Source organism: Schistocerca cancellata, chromosome 4 (assembly GCF_023864275.1).
Source record: "Schistocerca cancellata isolate TAMUIC-IGC-003103 chromosome 4, iqSchCanc2.1, whole genome shotgun sequence".
Classification (NCBI taxonomy): domain Eukaryota; kingdom Metazoa; phylum Arthropoda; class Insecta; order Orthoptera; family Acrididae; genus Schistocerca; species Schistocerca cancellata.
The window spans coordinates 752,204,156-752,222,602 of NC_064629.1; the positions used below are offsets into that span (position 1 = coordinate 752,204,156).

The 18,447-nt window shown below is 44.8% G+C and overlaps 1 protein-coding gene across 2 annotated transcripts in view; it reads left to right on the top strand.

Annotated features, from left to right (window-relative positions):
- The window catches only part of LOC126184342 (zinc finger protein rotund-like), an 883,010-nt gene that overhangs the window by 545,739 nt on the left and 318,824 nt on the right, over positions 1 to 18,447 (top strand). Inside the window, exon 2 of one of the 2 annotated variants that reach the window (XM_049926719.1) lies at positions 13,254 to 13,601. In XM_049926719.1, the coding sequence (XP_049782676.1) occupies positions 13,254 to 13,601 (348 nt within the window). The remainder of the gene's footprint in view (positions 1 to 13,253; positions 13,602 to 18,447) is intronic. The other variant, XM_049926721.1, reaches the window with a different exon arrangement.

Below are 18,447 nucleotides of genomic sequence, written 5' to 3' on the forward strand. Positions count from 1 at the left end.
CTGCCTCGGGCATGGATGTGTGTGATGTTCTTAGTTTGGTTAGGTTTAAGTAGTTCTGGTCTAGATGACCTCAGATGTTAAGTCCCATAGTGCTTAGACCCATTTGAACCATTTTGTTCCTTTAAATCGCCTCCATTTACAGTATGTCCCATTAAATCTCGAACTCCCACTATATGACTACTATTCTGTCTGTAAGCAATTTTGTTGTATTGCTCAAATGAAAAAGTCAGCGCTCGGAAATTATAAGACTTCTGCTTGAAATCTATAAGCAAATTTAAAAGGAAGATGGAAAGCAACATCTAACACATGGAAGTCTACCAGCAAAAATCCGCTTAGTCTGCAGTGCTATCAGGATGAATGGAGTTCACTGATACTACACAGTGGGCATGTTATCAACTGTATTTGAGACAAAAGAAGAATAAATGCCAGTCATAGGAGAGCGTTTGGCTCGGGTGATCATGTGCACATCTTAAAAACAAAGAACGTCTGATTGCTTCCTTCAAGTGGTGCTTGCTACGTAACTGTAAGTAGAATCTTTTCGGTCATTTATTTTTCTGTTACATTACTATTTCATTGGAAAGACTCCGTTTGAAAGCTAAAGTAGATAAGAACAACAAGTCTGAAAAACCATGTCCGTGTATTTATGTTTTACTATACGACTGCACGTGTACACATTAAGAATATACTGAAGGTTTACTTAGATACTTGGATACTCATGAAGAGGAACCTCAGGACGCGAGAAGAAGACTATGAAAGGTTCGGGGATCGGATGCTCTATCGGTCCCAGAATTTTTTCTAACACTTATTGCATCTTTACTTATGTCATTGTTTTGTTAATGTGAAAAGTGGCATGTTGCATCGTGGTTCGGAGTACACTTTAAACTTTGGATCCCCGAATAGCTAGCTGGGTACGTCACTTCAATCGCCGGACGAAGAAGTACGCATTATACGTCCAGAACGCCAAAGCGGGTTCAAAAGAGTCTTTTCGGGTTTACATACTAAGAGAAAACCACTTTTCTACGAAGTTCTGTGTCAATAATCAACAGGTCAAACCGTCGCGATCGCTAAAGGCAGAGCTACCCAAATATTTCCCGACTGAGTCCCGCTCAAACTGTTTGCTTGCTAGAAGGATTGAGCCATTGGTGAAAATCCTGTACCCCTTCACTAACTTAGTAAACTGGGCTGATATTCTGTTAATATCGAGAAAAACTTTATATTTGTCTCCAAGTATACATTTTGCTACTGCAGTCTTCCACGCAAACTGCGCCCTGGAGTAAGTCCTTGTTTGTTAATCTAACGGATGAGAAGAATCTCTTCGTCGTACGCTATCACTTCAGGGGTCAACTTCACAACATAACTGGCAGCGGCTTATCAAAGAAGCATCTGGTTCTCAAAGAAAGAGCCGTTCTGCGAGTTTGGCCCACAATTTTGTGTATCCTACAGCCTGCACGTTGGCAACAACATACACTCCTGGAAATTGAAATAAGAACACCGTGAATTCATTGTCCCAGGAAGGGGAAACTTTATTGACACATTCCTGGGGTCAGATACATCACATGATCACACTGACAGAACCACAGGCACATAGACACAGGCAACAGAGCATGCACAATGTCGGCACTAGTACAGTGTATATCCACCTTTCGCAGCAATGCAGGCTGCTATTCTCCCATGGAGACGATCTTAGAGATGCTGGATGTAGTCCTGTGGAACGGCTTGCCATGCCATTTCCACCTGGCGCCTCAGTTGGACCAGCGTTCGTGCTGGACGTGCAGACCGCGTGAGACGACGCTTCATCCAGTCCCAAACATGCTCAATGGGGGACAGATCCGGAGATCTTGCTGGCCAGGGTAGTTGACTTAAACCTTCTAGAGCACGTTGGGTGGCACGGGATACATGCGGACGTGCATTGTCCTGTTGGAACAGCAAGTTCCCTTGCCGGTCTAGGAATGGTAGAACGATGGGTTCGATGACGGTTTGGATGTACCGTGCACTATTCAGTGTCCCCTCGACGATTACCAGTGGTGTACGGCCAGTGTAGGAGATCGCTCCCCACACCATGATGCCGGGTGTTGGCCCTGTGTGCCTCGGTCGTATGCAGTCCTGATTGTGGCGCTCACCTGCACGGCGCCAAACACGCATACGACCATCATTGGCACCAAGGCAGAAGCGACTCTCATCGCTGAAGACGGCACGTCTCCATTCGTCCCTCCATTCACGCCTGTCGCGACACCACTGGAGGCGGGCTGCACGATGTTGGGGCGTGAGCGGAAGACGGCCTAACGGTGTGCGGGACCGTAGCCCAGCTTCATGGAGACGGTTGCGAATGGTCCTCGCCGATACCCCAGGAGCAACAGTGTCCCTAATTTGCTGGGAAGTGGCGGTGCGGTCCCCTACGGCACTGCGTAGGATCCTACGGTCTTGGCGTGCATCCGTGCGTCGCTGCGGTCCGGTCCCAGGTCGACGGGCACGTGCACCTTCCGCCGACCACTGGCGACAACATCGATGTACTGTGGAGACCTCACGCCCCACGTGTTGAGCAATTCGGCGGTACGTCCACCCGGCCTCCCGCATGCCCACTATACGCCCTCGCTCAAAGTCCGTCAACTGCACATACGGTTCACGTCCACGCTGTCGCGGCATGCTACCAGTGTTAAAGACTGCGATGGAGCTCCGTATGCCACGGCAAACTGGCTGACACTGACGGCGGCGGTGCACAAATGCTGCGCAGCTAGCGCCATTCGACGGCCAACACCGCGGTTCCTGGTGTGTCCGCTGTTCCGTGCGTGTGATCATTGCTTGTACAGCCTTCTCGCAGTGTCCGGAGCAAGTATGGTGGGTCTGACACACCGGTGTCAATGTGTTCTTTTTTCCATTTCCAGGAGTGTATAAAAGTCACCTGCAAACATTTCCGACGAGTAATTCTCATCGCTATGAAACGGAACACAACATCTCGTCAATTCTTGGTTGGGCTTTAGCTTATCTACACGCCGCAAACCTGCTTACGGTTTGTAGCGGAGCGTACTTTGGGTGCCACGATCACATCCACTCTTTCCAGTTACACCCGCGAGCAGCCAGCGTCATCAACTAATATGAATAATATATCATCTGACTTTTTTACAAAAATGGTTCAGACGGCTCTGAGCAATATGGGACTTAACATCTGAGGTCATCAGTCCCCTAGTACTTAGAACTATTTAAACCTAACTAACCTAAGGACATCACACACACCCATGCCCGAGGCAAGATTCGAACCTGCGACCGTAGCGGTCGCGCGGTTCCAGACTGAAGCGCCTAGAACCACTCGGCACAACGGCCGGCCTGACTCTTCTTGGAAAGTACGTTCTGGTATCGTTAACAACAAACCTTCCAGTGATGCGCAACAACTCTCTTGCAGCTCCTGCCAATACTGTGCGATGTGCATCTCCGTGATGCTGTCGAGTTTAGTGTGACGAAATTAATATTATGCGGTAAGGGTCCCGTAATGACAGTACTCAAGAATCGCTCAAATAAGAGGTTTCCAAACCACCTCTTTCGTGGATGAATGACATTTTTTTAAGTCTTCAAATAAATCGCAGTCTTTCGAAGAAAACATTCTTGTGAGTGCATTATGGGTCCGCGCCGTAGATTTTTCGTGAAAACGTAAGGATACAATCATAATAAGCGTTTCGTATTAGTACATAATTTCATTATCAATCTCTTTAATACAATAGTTACAAAGAGAAGTGTAATGATTCAGAATAAATAAATCACAAGTCCTAAAGGTCACTAGTCGCTGTAGGTCCGATGAGCCAGCTACGTAACAGCTTTTTGCCGTTTTTTCATTTACTTTCCGACACTGCCGTAGGTCTTGCATTCTCCCAGTATAAGACCTTTTGGATTCCTTTCGACGTGAGCTTTCCTCTGACTTACATTTTTTATAATTCCAAGAAAATTTAGGAGTCATATGAGGCGACATCTTTTTTTTTTTTTTTAACTTTCAATTTAATACCGATTTGCACCGCTGTTCCGGCGAATAATTTTGTTGCCTCATTTTGTGTCGTAGTAGTGCTCTGCAAAAAATAACATCGGAATCAATGCTCTAACTAAAAGTATACACACGCAACACCAATTTATAACGTTACCCAATGCTAATTCGTAACAATCACGCGCATGCGCCTACAGCGGTACGATGACGTCACAGGCAAAACAAATACTGCGCGACAAACACGCACAGACAGGATCTACCCCTTGTAGGCTCAACTACTGTTTACGCGTTATTAATCTCGTCGTTATTAGCGATTGAAATCTGACAGCATTTTGTCACACAAGAAAGTTCAACAGACGATCAAAATAGAGGTTTTCACGTCAACAATAACATTCTGCCATCGGAGATCGTAACTGGTCATACATATATGCCTTTATTTTGTTATTTAGCCGGCCGCGGTGGCCGTGCGGTTCTAGGCACTGCAATCCGGTACCGCGGGACTGCTACGGTCACAGGTTCGAATCCTGCCTCGGGCATGGATGTGTGTGATGTCCTTAGGTTAGTTAGGTTTAAGTAGTTCTAAGTTCTAGGGGACTGATGACCTAAGATGTTAAGTCCCATAGTGCTCAGAGCCATTTTTTTATTTTGTTATTTACGCAGTTACTGTTCACAGTGCAACCGGTTTCAGTCACACTGTTTTCATCTTCAGACACTATAAGAAAGAAGAAAGCGGGTTAGTTATAAGGAAATCTGCCAAATCTCCAATTTTAAGACACAAGGAACATAAAACAGTTTGACACCTATGCTTACACGTTGCCTACAGTGTTACCAGGTGCCCACATTTCTTCGTTCTACTGATACATCTAGTCTATCCCAATAGAGTACTGGATCAATGCTTTTCGATCGGGTTCTGAGACAGAGGCCAAGGCAATAAAATCTAGTATGAGGTATTTCAGTCTTCTCGAGTTCTGTAGTCACGACAGGGCACAAAGTACGAATATAGATTTCTTTATCTGACAGGAAGGAAGACGAGGGTTTCACGTCCTGTCGACATTGCGATCGTTAGAGACGCAACACGATCTCTCGGGCTGGTTCAGGGCGGGAAAGAAATTGGCCTTCCGCTTTCCAAAGGAACGATGCCGGCATCTGCCTTTAGCAACTTAATGGAGCCATGGGAAATCTAAACGTTGATGGCCGGACGAAGATTTAAAAACCGATCCCCAGTCATGGGAGTCCAGTGCTTGAGCCACTGCGTCACTTCGCTCCCTTCCCGAATCTATGGTGTCCCAGATGTGACCAACAGCATTTAGGGTTTGGGTTGGGTTGTTTGGAGGAAGAGACAAAACAGCGAGGCCATCGGTCTCATCGGATAGGGAAGGGCGGGGAAGGAAGTCGGCCGTGCCCTTTCAAAGGAACCATCCCATCATTTGCCTGGACTGATTTATGGAAATCACGGAAAACCTAAATCAGGGTGGCCGGACGCGGGATTAAACCGTCGTCCCCCGGAATGCGAGTTCAGTGTGCTAACCACTGCGCCACCTCACTCGGTAGCATTTGGTAAACAAAGGTTGTACACCGACAATTACCTTTAATCAAATATTTTGTCGCTCGGTTGCACAGATTCTGTCCAAAATCAAAAAATAACGTTTCTGTAATTTCATTGAACTTAGACCCCAACAAAACGAGATACTATGGAAGACGCCCCTGATATTTACTGTACTGGCGCATGAGTACCAGAAGGTTCGCTTTAGTGATTTGCCAGACTTGCATCCAGTATCTGTAGTGTCATTCGCCGATGATATAGTCATAAAGCACTCAGACGAAAATGGTAATGCGTGTGGCCAAGCTGGGAACTCCACCTGCGGGGTGCCTTGCCTCCTGGTGCAAGCCTTTTTAGTTAACACCACTTCGGCGACTTACGTGTCGATGAGGATGAAATGGTAATGAAGGCAACACAACACCCAGTCCCCAAGCGAATACAACAAACTTTTTTAGCTTCCTTAACACCCTCACTAAACGGAAGATCATTGCTGAAAAGAAAAAAGAGACAATCTCTTATTTTACAAATCGATTCTAAGACCGGTAATGCCGCATGCCTATCCCATACAGAACTTCGCATACGCTCATCAATAAACTCCATAATTTCCGAACAAAACACAGCGAATAATACTACATACCCCGCGGTTTGGTAGAAACTCAACAATACATAATAACCTAACAATAAAAGCATTTCAGAAGAAGTTCGCTCTATATCTGAACGCTTACTCACCAAAATACACAGTCATGAACTATCCTACTATGACATCTATGATCGACACGAACATGAACCTCTAAACCGGGTATTACTTCCACGTCGGAAATATTAAAAATGATAATGACGAATAACAAAAGAACATCTATTTTAATCATAGATTCAAGGTAAAAAATACTGTAAATGCCGAGACGTCTTTTTTTCTTTTACAATAACGAATCATGTGGTCCAGTAACTAAGTATAAGAATCCTTGTGAAAGTTGTGAATGAAGAAAATGTAAATTACAAGTATTAAGTCCTGTCGACGCCGAGTTTGTCAGTGGTGGACGTAAGTTCGGACTGCAGAAAGAAATCGAATGTGTCCTTAAAAAAGTAACCAACACGGAATCTGATGTATCTGATTTATAATTATGTTACTCATCTAGATTTTGCTATGTTGTGATTTTTTAATTACTTAATCGTGAGTAGTCTTCCCCTATATTCATGAAGCGTTAATTATAGTAAATATTTTTCTTGTATTAGGATGTGAGGATCCTTGGTTTAGAATCATAGAAAGAAGTGTGACAAAAAAGCTCTAAAGATGAGCTGTCTCGGTAGCAACCCATGCGCATCGTCAAGTGATCGAACTTTGAACTATAGACACTGCAATAACTAGATTGCTTCCGGAGCTGTCTACAAATGTGCCTCGTCAAAAACAGTTAAAACAAACTTGGAAACTCGTTTTGCATTCTAACTGCATACGAGATTAGTCGATGGTAGCTTAACGTATAAGTGTCATACAACAAATCCAGGACTCGATCCCTACACTGTCTAAGGATTTTGGTAATTTATCGCTTCTTTCAGCTCCGGCAATGATTTGTGTGTGAAAAGTACCATGTAACATTGTGATTTGGAGTCCACGTCACACTGTATATCCCTATAGAAGGTGATTCAGTTTCCCCTACTGATATCATTTCATGCAACCCCTAATGTTACATCTGGCCTTCAAAAGCCACGAGCGAGATTTTCGTATTCTCTTGTTCGCTACGCACAAATTATTAATTCTAAAGAATAAACCAATAGGACTTTTTTTGTAGTAAATTTAATATAGTTACATTTTGTACTGGGATACGTTTTCGCTGGATGCCACGGTTTCCGAGTTATTAAAGTGACCTTCAAACGCACCACAAACCCGATACTCGATCCTCACCAGACGGGAATAATAGTATGTTGTTCGTGGCACTCCCTCCTACAAAATTTCCTGCTACTCGAACTATTCCCGATATTCGACCATTTTTGCTTTCTATCGATTGGGCTGTTATGCCATCAGCATATTCGGCTACTTCGTTAACATTATCAATTTAAACGTGCCTATGAGGGTAATGAAAGAAAAACGACTTTTGTAAGTGTTTCGCTGGAACTAATTACGTTCACAATTCGATGCAAAGCTAACTCTTATGAGTACAGTAGTTTCGTGTCAGAAAACCTGAAGAATACAACGATGTACCTGTTTATTTTATGTTGTTTAAATTTACAGAGATGTTAGGTAGAACTTACACAAACGTCAGTTTGAAAATTTGCAAGTGCTCGACTAAGACGGTGGCATAAAACGCCAGTCAACGGAGACCACAAAAGGTCGAATGTGGGAAATAATTAGTGCAGACGCGAGTTTTTGTACAGTGGTAGGAGGAAGTGCATGAAAAACATATTAGAAATCCTGACCGGTGGGAGAGGAGTGTGCGTGCGTTTGAAGGTCACTTTTGTACGTGTCTCTCGAATAACTCGAAAACTACTGCCTCTAGCTAAAACACATCCCAGAACAAAATTTAACAACATTAAATTTCGTACAGGATTGTCCGATTTCTTTTTTCTATATGACTAATAGCGCGAAGCGAGCGAGACAATATGAAAACCTTGCGCGTGGATTTTGAAGGCCAGATGTAACATTGCGGGTTGTATAAAACGACGTCGGTAGATGCAGGTGAATCACCCTATACGACTTGGTGGGTGAATCAGGTCGGAGGAAGACAAGGATATACCACCTCTAACTGTCTGTCTAGTATTGCGGTGTTCAAACCAAGCATCTTGTTCAGATGGCTCTAAGCCCTATGGGACTTACCATCTGAGGTCATCAGTCCCCTAGACTTAGAACTATTTCAACCTAAGGACATCACACAAATCCATGCCCGAGGCAGGATTCGAACCTGCGACCGTAGCAGCCCCTGGTTCCGGACTGAAGCGCCTAGAACCGCTCGACCAAACATCTTGTTATTGAAAGCTTTCGTTATATTTCTCGTATAACTATAGGGTTTCAAAAATTTTACTTTTTTCAGTTTAAGTGGTTATTGGATCTATGTGATGACTATTTTTTCCACAACCTGCCAAACGTCGTCGTCGTTTATTTTAATTTTTTTACTTATTTACACGTCTAGTTCCGTACGACCAAATTGAGGAGCGAATCTCCGAGATCATGGAACGTGTCAGTACATGAAATTACAACATAAAAGTAATAACGGATAAAATAAAATGTTGATAAGCCATAAGTTTAAGTCAACGCAATAGAATAGAATAGAACATAAGAATCAGCTTGATTTTTCAAGGAAATCCTCAACAGAATAGAAGGCGTGACCCATGAGGAAACTATTCAGTTTAGATTTGAAAGCAGGTGGATTACTGCTAAGATTTTTGAATTGTTTTGGTAGGTTATTGAAAATGGATGTAGTAGTATACTGCACACCTTTCTGCACAAGAGTTAAGGAAGTGCGATCCAAATGCAGATTGGATTTCTGCCGAGTATTAACTGAGTAAAAGCTTCTAATTCTTGGGAATAAGCTGATATTGCTAACATGAAACGACAGTAAAGAATATATATATATATATATATATATACACTCCTGGAAATGGAAAAAAGAACACATTGACACCGGTGTGTCAGACCCACCATACTTGCTCCGGACACTGCGAGAGGGCTGTACAAGCAATGATCACACGCACGGCACAGCGGACACACCAGGAACCGCGGTGTTGGCCGTCGAATGGCGCTAGCTGCGCAGCATTTGTGCACCGCCGCCGTCAGTGTCAGCCAGTTTGCCGTGGCATACGGAGCTCCATCGCAGTCTTTAACACTGGTAGCATGCCGCGACAGCGTGGACGTGAACCGTATCTGCAGTTGACGGACTTTGAGCGAGGGCGTATAGTGGGCATGCGGGAGGCCGGGTGGACGTACCGCCGAATTGCTCAACACGTGGGGCGTGAGGTCTCCACAGTACATCGATGTTGTCGCCAGTGGTCGGCGGAAGGTGCACGTGCCCGTCGACCTGGGACCGGACCGAAGCGACGCACGGATGCACGCCAAGACCGTAGGATCCTACGCAGTGCCGTAGGGGACCGCACCGCCACTTCCCAGCAAATTAGGGACACTGTTGCTCCTGGGGTATCGGCGAGGACCATCCGCAACCGTCTCCATGAAGCTGGGCTACGGTCCCGCACACCGTTAGGCCGTCTTCCGCTCACGCCCCAACATCGTGCAGCCCGCCTCCAGTGGTGTCGCGACAGGCGTGAATGGAGGGACGAATGGAGACGTGTCGTCTTCAGCGATGAGAGTCGCTTCTGCCTTGGTGCCAATGATGGTCGTATGCGTGTTTGGCGCCGTGCAGGTGAGCGCCACAATCAGGACTGCATACGACCGAGGCACACAGGGCCAACACCCGGCATCATGGTGTGGGGAGCGATCTCCTACACTGGCCGTACACCACTGGTAATCGTCGAGGGGACACTGAATAGTGCACGGTACATCGAAACCGTCATCGAACCCATCGTTCTACCATTCCTAGACCGGCAAGGGAACTTGCTGTTCCAACAGGACAATGCACGTCCGCATGTATCCCGTGCCACCCAACGTGCTCTAGAAGGTGTAAGTCAACTACCCTGGCCAGCAAGATCTCCGGATCTGTCCCCCATTGAGCATGTTTGGGACTGGATGAAGCGTCGTCTCACGCGGTCTGCACGTCCAGCACGAACGCTGGTCCAACTGAGGCGCCAGGTGGAAATGGCATGGCAAGCCGTTCCACAGGACTACATCCAGCATCTCTACGATCGTCTCCATGGGAGAATAGCAGCCTGCATTGCTGCGAAAGGTGGATATACACTGTACTAGTGCCGACATTGTGCATGCTCTGTTGCCTGTGTCTATGTGCCTGTGGTTCTGTCAGTGTGATCATGTGATGTATCTGACCCCAGGAATGTGTCAATAAAGTTTCCCCTTCCTGGGACAATGAATTCACGGTGTTCTTATTTCAATTTCCAGGAGTGTATATATATATATATATATATATATATATATATATATATATATATATATATACCATTTATTGCCTGAACTGCCTCTTTCCGAGCCAAAATATCCTTCTAAAATGCGAAGAGTTACCAAAAATATTATATAATGCGACATAAGCGAATGGAAATAAGCAAAGTAAATTAATTTTCGTGTCGAACGATCACTTACTTCAAATACGGTTCGAACAGTAAATATGGAAGCATTAGGTCTTTGAACAAGATTTTAAATGTGGGATTACCACGACAGTTTACTATCTATCTGAACACTTAAAAATTTGAACTGTTCAGTTTCACTAATTATATGGCCGTCCTGTGAAATTAAAACGTCGAGTTTGGTTAAATTGTGTGTTAGAAACTGTGAACACCGAGTCTTACTGTGATTTAGCGTAAGTTTATTATCTACAAGCCATGAACTTATGTCATGAACTGCACTATTTGAAACAGAGCCAATGTTACATACAAAATCCTTTACTACCAAGCTAGTGTCATCAGCAAACAGAAATATTTTAGAGTTACCCGTAATACTAGAGGAACAGAAGTGGCCCCAACGCTCATCCCTGGGGCACCACCTCGTCTGACCGTGCTCCACTCAGACCCCACATCACAGCCATTCTCAACACTGTGAATAATGACTTTTTGCTGTCTGTTGCTAAAGTAAGAGGTGAACCAATTGTGAGCTGTTCCACATATTCCGTAATGGTCCAACTTCTGGAGCAATATTTTGTGATACACACAATCATACGCCTTAGTTAATTCAAAAAATATGCCTAGCGTTCGAAACCTTTTGTTTAATTCATCCAGTACCTCACAGAAAAAAGAGAATATAGCATTTTCAGTTCTTAAAAGACTTCTAATGCTGAACTGTACATTCGATAGCAAATTATGTGACATCAAATGATAAGTTATCCTTACATACACAGCCTTTTCAATAACTTTAGCAAAACTAATGGCATAGGAATAAGTCTAAAATTTTCTACGTTATCCGTTTGTCCCTTTTTATAAAGCGGCTTTACTACAGAGTACTTTAATCGTTTAGAAAACTGACCATTGAAAAATTGCAAATATAAGTAAGTACAGGACTAACATGTGCAGCACTGCACTTTAATATTCTGCTAGGCACTCCATCATATCCATGAGAGTTCTTAGTCTTCAGTGATTTAATTATTGACTCAATCTCCCCTTGTCAGGTTTGAAGAGGACAGAGGAGCATTTCAGACATCATTCTCGGAAAGGCATTTTCCAAGAGAGTTATATGATTCCCAGTATAAGCTAATTTTTTTTAAAATCATCAGCAATGCCCAGAAAATTATTGTTAAATACTGTACATATATCTGATTTATCAGTAACAGAAATATTTTTACTGCGAACTGAACATGAGAAATGTGTCAAGGAAAGCATTATATTTGTCACCTATGTTATCGACACTATAAACATCCTGCCACTCTTGTTACTTAACGAGGTTTAAAAAACTCTCTATTGCCGTTGAATTAGCTTCCCTACTTAGTTTGTAATTATATGTGACATTTCTTTGAGTACAAAAGCCTTTTAATGTTAAAATTTGTGCATCATGGTCTGAAATGCCATTCACCCTTTTACTAACAGAACGCACATCTAGTAATGAAGAATTAATAAAAATATTGTCTATGGCTGTGCTACTGTTCCCCTGCACCCTAGTTGGAAAAACACAGTCTGCATCAGATCATATGAGTTAGGGGGAGGACCAACATAATTTTTCTTGCACAGTCCTATACAAAATTAACATTGAAGTCAGCACATATAACTAATTTCTGGTACTTCCTATAAAGTGAGGCAAGAACCCTCACTAGCTTGAGCAGAAATTCTCTGAAGTCAGAGTAAGGGGACCTATAAATAACAACAATTATAAGTTTAGTTTCACTAAATTCAACTGCCGCTGTACAACACTCAAATATCTGTTCAGTGCATTGTTGCAGTTGGAAGTGTGAAACGTCGTGGTTTGATGTGACTTTTCGAGACAGTCACTGCAGCGCAAGTCCCTTCATGTGTGTACAACTACAGCAGCCTACGTCCACTTAAACTTGCTTACTGTATTCAATCGAGCCTTAGGCTTCCTCTACAAACTCCACTTCCCACTTTCTCTCTATTGCCAAATTAACCATTTCTCGATGCCTCTGGATGTCCAATCAAATTATCCTTTACTTTAGTCTAATTTGGTATCTGTATTAATGCAGGTTTAATGTAATCACCCATCTCTGTAGCTTCTAAACTTCTTCGTCTGAACAGGCCTCGGAAGGCCCAACGGTGTCAACCGACCGACGTGTCATCCACGGTCGATAGGCGTCACTGGATGCGGGTACGGAGAGGCATGTGGTCAGCAAACCGCTCTCCCGGCCGTTAACAGTTTTCGTGACGGGAGCCGCTACTTCTCAGTCAAGTAGCTCCTCAATTCGCCTCTCAAGGGCTGTGTGCCTCCCACTTGCTAACTGCGCTCGGCAGATCTGGACCGTCACCTGACCGAGAACGAGCCAAGCCCGGTGTTAACACTTCGGCAAGGTCGTTGGCCCAACTCTATAAAGTTTCTTTAATTTAAAAGAAATGAAAATATTAACATCTGTTTTTTTTAGATTAAGCATATTACTCGACAAACCTCGTGAATAAATTGATACTCACAAATCTATGATAAAACAGACTTGTTTTTTGAAACGTGAGGGGTGATGCCCGGTGCTGGCGGCTCTGTTCCAGAAGGCAGCGTTCGTGTGGGGCGGCGAGTCGTCGTCGGCGCACCACCACCACCAGCAGGCGCAGCACCAGCCGCAGCAGCAGCCGCCGCCGCCGCAGCAGCAGCCGCAGCACCAGCAGCCGCAGCCGGCGCCGCAGCAGCAGCAGGTGTCGCAGCAGCACCAGCTGCAGCTGCAGCAGCCGCACCCGCCGCACGCGCCGCACCAGGGCAAGTCCGCCGCGGCCGCCGCTGCCGCGCTGCACGCGCCGCCCGCCTCCGCGCAGGGCCTAGTGCACTGGATGTCCGTCATGGCCGAGCACATCAACACGCCGCACCACGACTCCATGCACTACATGTGGAACGGCGTCGAGGTCAGTCGCGCTACCCTAGTCTCGGCCAATCCGACAATCGACGTCTCGCAACTTGTATTTTAATTATTTTACTAGCTTTCAGGTGACCCCGCGTCAGCTGCCTGCATACGATGGATGGGCATAAAGTTTTAACTATCACCTCGAAAAAAAAATTACGTAATTAATTGTTTGTTTTACAGGTACTGGTACACACTGAAATTCTCCCGACACGGTAGGTCTAGTAGGCTGCTAGTGCGGTCAAAACAACACGGCACATCCCGTTTATAAAATACACCATTGTGCGATAATTTGCTTTCCGGTGAATTGGTGGAAGTGTACGATAACAGTGCAACACCAAATGACCCAGTGGTTACGTCACGCAGACAATGTCAGTGATGTCTGAATTGTGAAAAACACAGTGACAGACAATTTCTCCGTGAACAGCCAGGACTCACGAGAGAAGTAGAAGCCCTAATTTTCGAAAACCGACGGGGCGCAATCGAGGCGATAGTGGAGAAAATGAAAATCAGTCGTGGGTCAGTTTTCACCACGTTGCACGAAGTTTGAACACGACGGAGGTCGCACCCATCGTACACTGTATTCCACAAATGATCACTCCGTTTCAAAAGACCCGACGAAGCAAGGAAGGAAGATTAGAGTTTAACGTCCCGTCGACATCGAGGTCATGAGACGCAGAGAACGAGTTCTCGTTGTTTCGAGCACGGGGAAGGACATCGGCCGTTCCGTTTCCTGGGAGCGATTGAGAAAGCTAAGATAAACCTAAATCAGAATGATCTGAACCGTCTTTCTCCCAACGAACCGAGGCAGTAGCGGAAACTTTTCGGAAGTGGCAGACCAGTCCAGATGACTTCCTTAGGTTTAATCATAATGGATGAGTGATGGGTGTTTCAGGATGACCCAGACACAAAACAGCAAAGCACGCAGTGGAAACTTGTAGATTTACTGCCGTCGAAGAAGGCGAACACAGAACATTCGTCGATCGAGGTGCAGATTACGCTCGTAAGCGGCAAACTGCCACAAGATCATACTACGGCACCCTCCAGATGAGGTTACTCGAGCCTGTCAGTATGCAGCGCCACACGAAGCCGTCCGAGGGATTGTTTTTGATCGACGACAACGCCCCAGTACATTCTGTATAGGAAACAGTCACACATGTTGTTGCTTTGGCCATCAAATTTTGCCTCACGTCTTGTGTTCTCGTGACGTGACACCAAGTCAGTGACTTCTTCCTGCCGCCTCAGATGAAGAGACCATCCAGTGGCAGACATTTCCAGAGTGACGACGATGTGATATCTGTGATACAACGTTTCGTGAACACCTAAAATCAGACTTATATAACCGTCTCCGCCAAGTCATCTACCGTTGGGAAAAATATTTCCATTGAAGGGTGAATACGTAGAGAAGGTCTAACACGATCACCTACATCATGATCACAGCTTGATTCGTTGGATGCGATTATTAAAATTTTACGGCTACCCCTCATACATGCCAGTCTTGAAAGAAATATACTCAAATGTTATGAAATAATACGCTGCACAACACATTTAAAGGGCCATCTTTTCGAAACCTCGTAATTGTCTCCCAATACGGCCTATGAGTCTGAATTTTTTTAAAGGTACGTGCAACCATCCTCTGTCTTGGTACAAAAGCGCGGCGCCCTGCAACGTCATTCTCGAGCCCGACAATGCTTCAAACAGGACACATGCGAAATAAAGGCCAAAGCTCAGAAGCTCATGAGAGCTTTAATGTGGGTTAATAGTGTCACATTGGCCCCAAATTTCACCACAATTCTGCCCAACACCACCGTGGAAGTGTTACACGATAGAAAGATCATCACACTCCCTCTTAACCACATTTCACTCTCTCTTTTGACGCCTAGGCGATGGAGGTCAGAACAGCGACGCCTAGCGTCGAAATCACAGGGATTTCTTACGGGTCGCCGAGGAAAACATTTAAGACGCACCGCCGCTCAGAATCGACACGAAACGCGTCAGGCGGTGGTGTAAAACGCGTGAATGAAATCACCACTTTCCTTGGGGCGTTGACTCCCACACATTTCGCGGTCGAGAACTACACTCCGCACTGTGATGTCCAACAGGAATACGTTCCCGGCAACTTTTGACTCTAGTGGCATCCCATGGACGATACAATCCTTCTCCAAGGACATCGTGGGCCACAAATCCCACCGAACATGATCGCAACACTTTGGAGTGTAGCATGGCCGCAATTTAGCTCTGTTGTACGGAGTGGAATCATTAGGGTCCGTTCAAAACTATTCGACGACGTTTGAATGCGGTCGGAAGCAGCAAAGGGCGCTTATGCTTTTTCAGCCCTCCTGTTTCGCGCCCTCTTTTCTCTTGTGGCGTAATCACAGGGGAAGAGTGAGGGTGCAACGTTGACACATGCATGAATAAAATGGCAAAGGGTCCCTCTAAGACCACCCATTATGGCAACACCCTCGGTGGCATCGGCACACTTTTATTGGAAACTTTAAAAAATGTACCCGTACAGAGACCGCCCTTGCTGTAGTCCTAGGCACCTCCAGGCTGACAACACCCTGACGCCCCACCGACTCAACATACCCGCTATCATCGGCTAGCAGCAGCGTAGCCTGCCTGCAAGTGCCTATGACTCCGTCACGGGTTGTCTCTGTACAGACACATTTTTAAAGTGCTCAACGAAGGCTGACAGGTGACAACAAGGGTGTTGCCGAACTGGTGGTCTTAGAGGGACTCGTTGCCACTTTCTTCACCCATGTACCAATGTCGCACCCCCTTCCCCCTCTCCCCCCCCCCCCCCCCTCAGACGAGTGTCAAAGGTTTTCAAGTACGTCGTCGTTGCTCATCGCACTGCGAATTCTAATTTTAAACCGCGAAATGTGTGAGAATCAACGCCCCAAGGAAAGTGGTGGTTTCATTCACGCCTTTTACGCCAACCCTTGAGGTTCAAATGGTTCAAATGGCTCTGAGCACTATGGGACTCAACATCTATGGTCATAAGTCCCCTAGAACTTAGAACTACTTAAACCTAGCTAACCTAAGGACATCACACAACACCCAGTCATCACGAGACAGAGAAAATCCCTGACCCCGCCGGGAATCGAACCCGGGAACCCGGGCGTGGGAAGCGAGAACGCTACCGCACGACCACGAGCTGCGGACCAACGCTTGACGCCTTTTTGTGTCGATCCTGAACGGCGGTGTGGCTTAATTGTTTTCCTCGGCCACCTATAAGAAACCCGTGTGATTTCAACCCTAGGCGTCGCTGTTCTGCCCTCTGTCGCCTAGGCGTCAAAAGAGGACGTGAAATGTGGGTAAGAGGAAGTGTGATGACCTTCCTATCGTGTGACACGTCCACCGTGCTGTTAGCTAGAATTGTGGTGAAGTTTTCGGCCAATGTAACACCATTAACTCACATTACAGATCTCATGAACTTCTGACCTTCGGCCTTTATTTCGCGTGTGTCGCTGTTTGAAGCGTTGTCGAGGCCGAGGATGACGTTGCAACGCGCCACGCTTTTGTACCATTACAGAGGATGGTTGCACGTATCTTTAAAAAAAAAATTCAAACTTCTAGTTCGCAATGGGAAACAGTTACGGGGTTTCTAAAAGTGACCCTTTAATTCTGTTGCGCAGTGTAGATACATATTTAAACCACCTTGATAATATAGCACTAGTCTTTACGATCGTATTCTATTCTCACATCAAAATCGTTACTTCATATTTCATGAAGTCTCCTATATAATTACTGTTGCTTTCATTATGGAAATTCTGTATATCAAAATGTCTTCCGATGAAACAGTACAGAGCCTAAGGTTGACAACTAATGTTTCAGACGGCTGAAGTTTCTTAGTAACGCAACTGATATGTCGTTCCAGCGTATGCAACCAGATACAATGTAATTTCGATCTTCCTCTTCACCGCGGGACGCACAGAACACTTGAGAAGTTCTCGATTCCAGCACGTTCTTAGTATTATCGAGAACTAACGAGTTTTCAGCTACTACATTCGAAAACAAGACCTCGTTTGTGTAGCGTATCGGCTCGCTTCGGTAGCACTCGAAGCCAGAAGGAGAATAGTTGTTGGCTGTTAAAACTTATCAGTTCACGAATGAGTATTCATTCCCGGGTGTTTTGAGCTGCTTCTTCCTACGGAAATTTGCTCCACAGATTTCACTTGTTCTCTTGTTATACAAAACCGTTCGTTTCACTGATAAATGTATTAAGAAACAACACTGGATCATACATACTTGATATTTGCATCAACATAACTCTACAGAATTTCGCTAAGAACTGTTTCATTAATTTTAAAAAATAACTCGGAAACACAGGAGAATAAATATTTTGGAAACAAGTTTGATGAAAATACAGAAGTTGTTTGATTTTCAATTTAAATTTAGATTTAAGTTCTATTCTTTAACCTCTTTTCAACAGAACAAAATCACACAGTAATTTTCCCGACGAATAAACGTCGAATTAATTGTCAATTTTAAATAAACATTAACAATGATTTTTACAGAATAGTTGCTTTACAATCGCATGAGAAAGACTGCAAAATAAGGAATACACACTAATCCAGAAACTACCTTATTTTTGCATGTGTACAAACAATAAAGAAGACGACATCCGAAAAACGAACTACAGAAACAAACGTAGCTTTGCTTCACTAACATAAAACTAATTTCCTTAGGGGCGTAGAATACGACATAGACGCAGGCATGCTAGATATACATCGGTGCTCGTGAGTTGTCACATGGGGATAATGAAAAACTTATATCTTTCTTTCAGTGGTTCATGACTTCTGTAACTCTATATAATAAAGAACTCTATGATTGGTTTCCGTTCGACG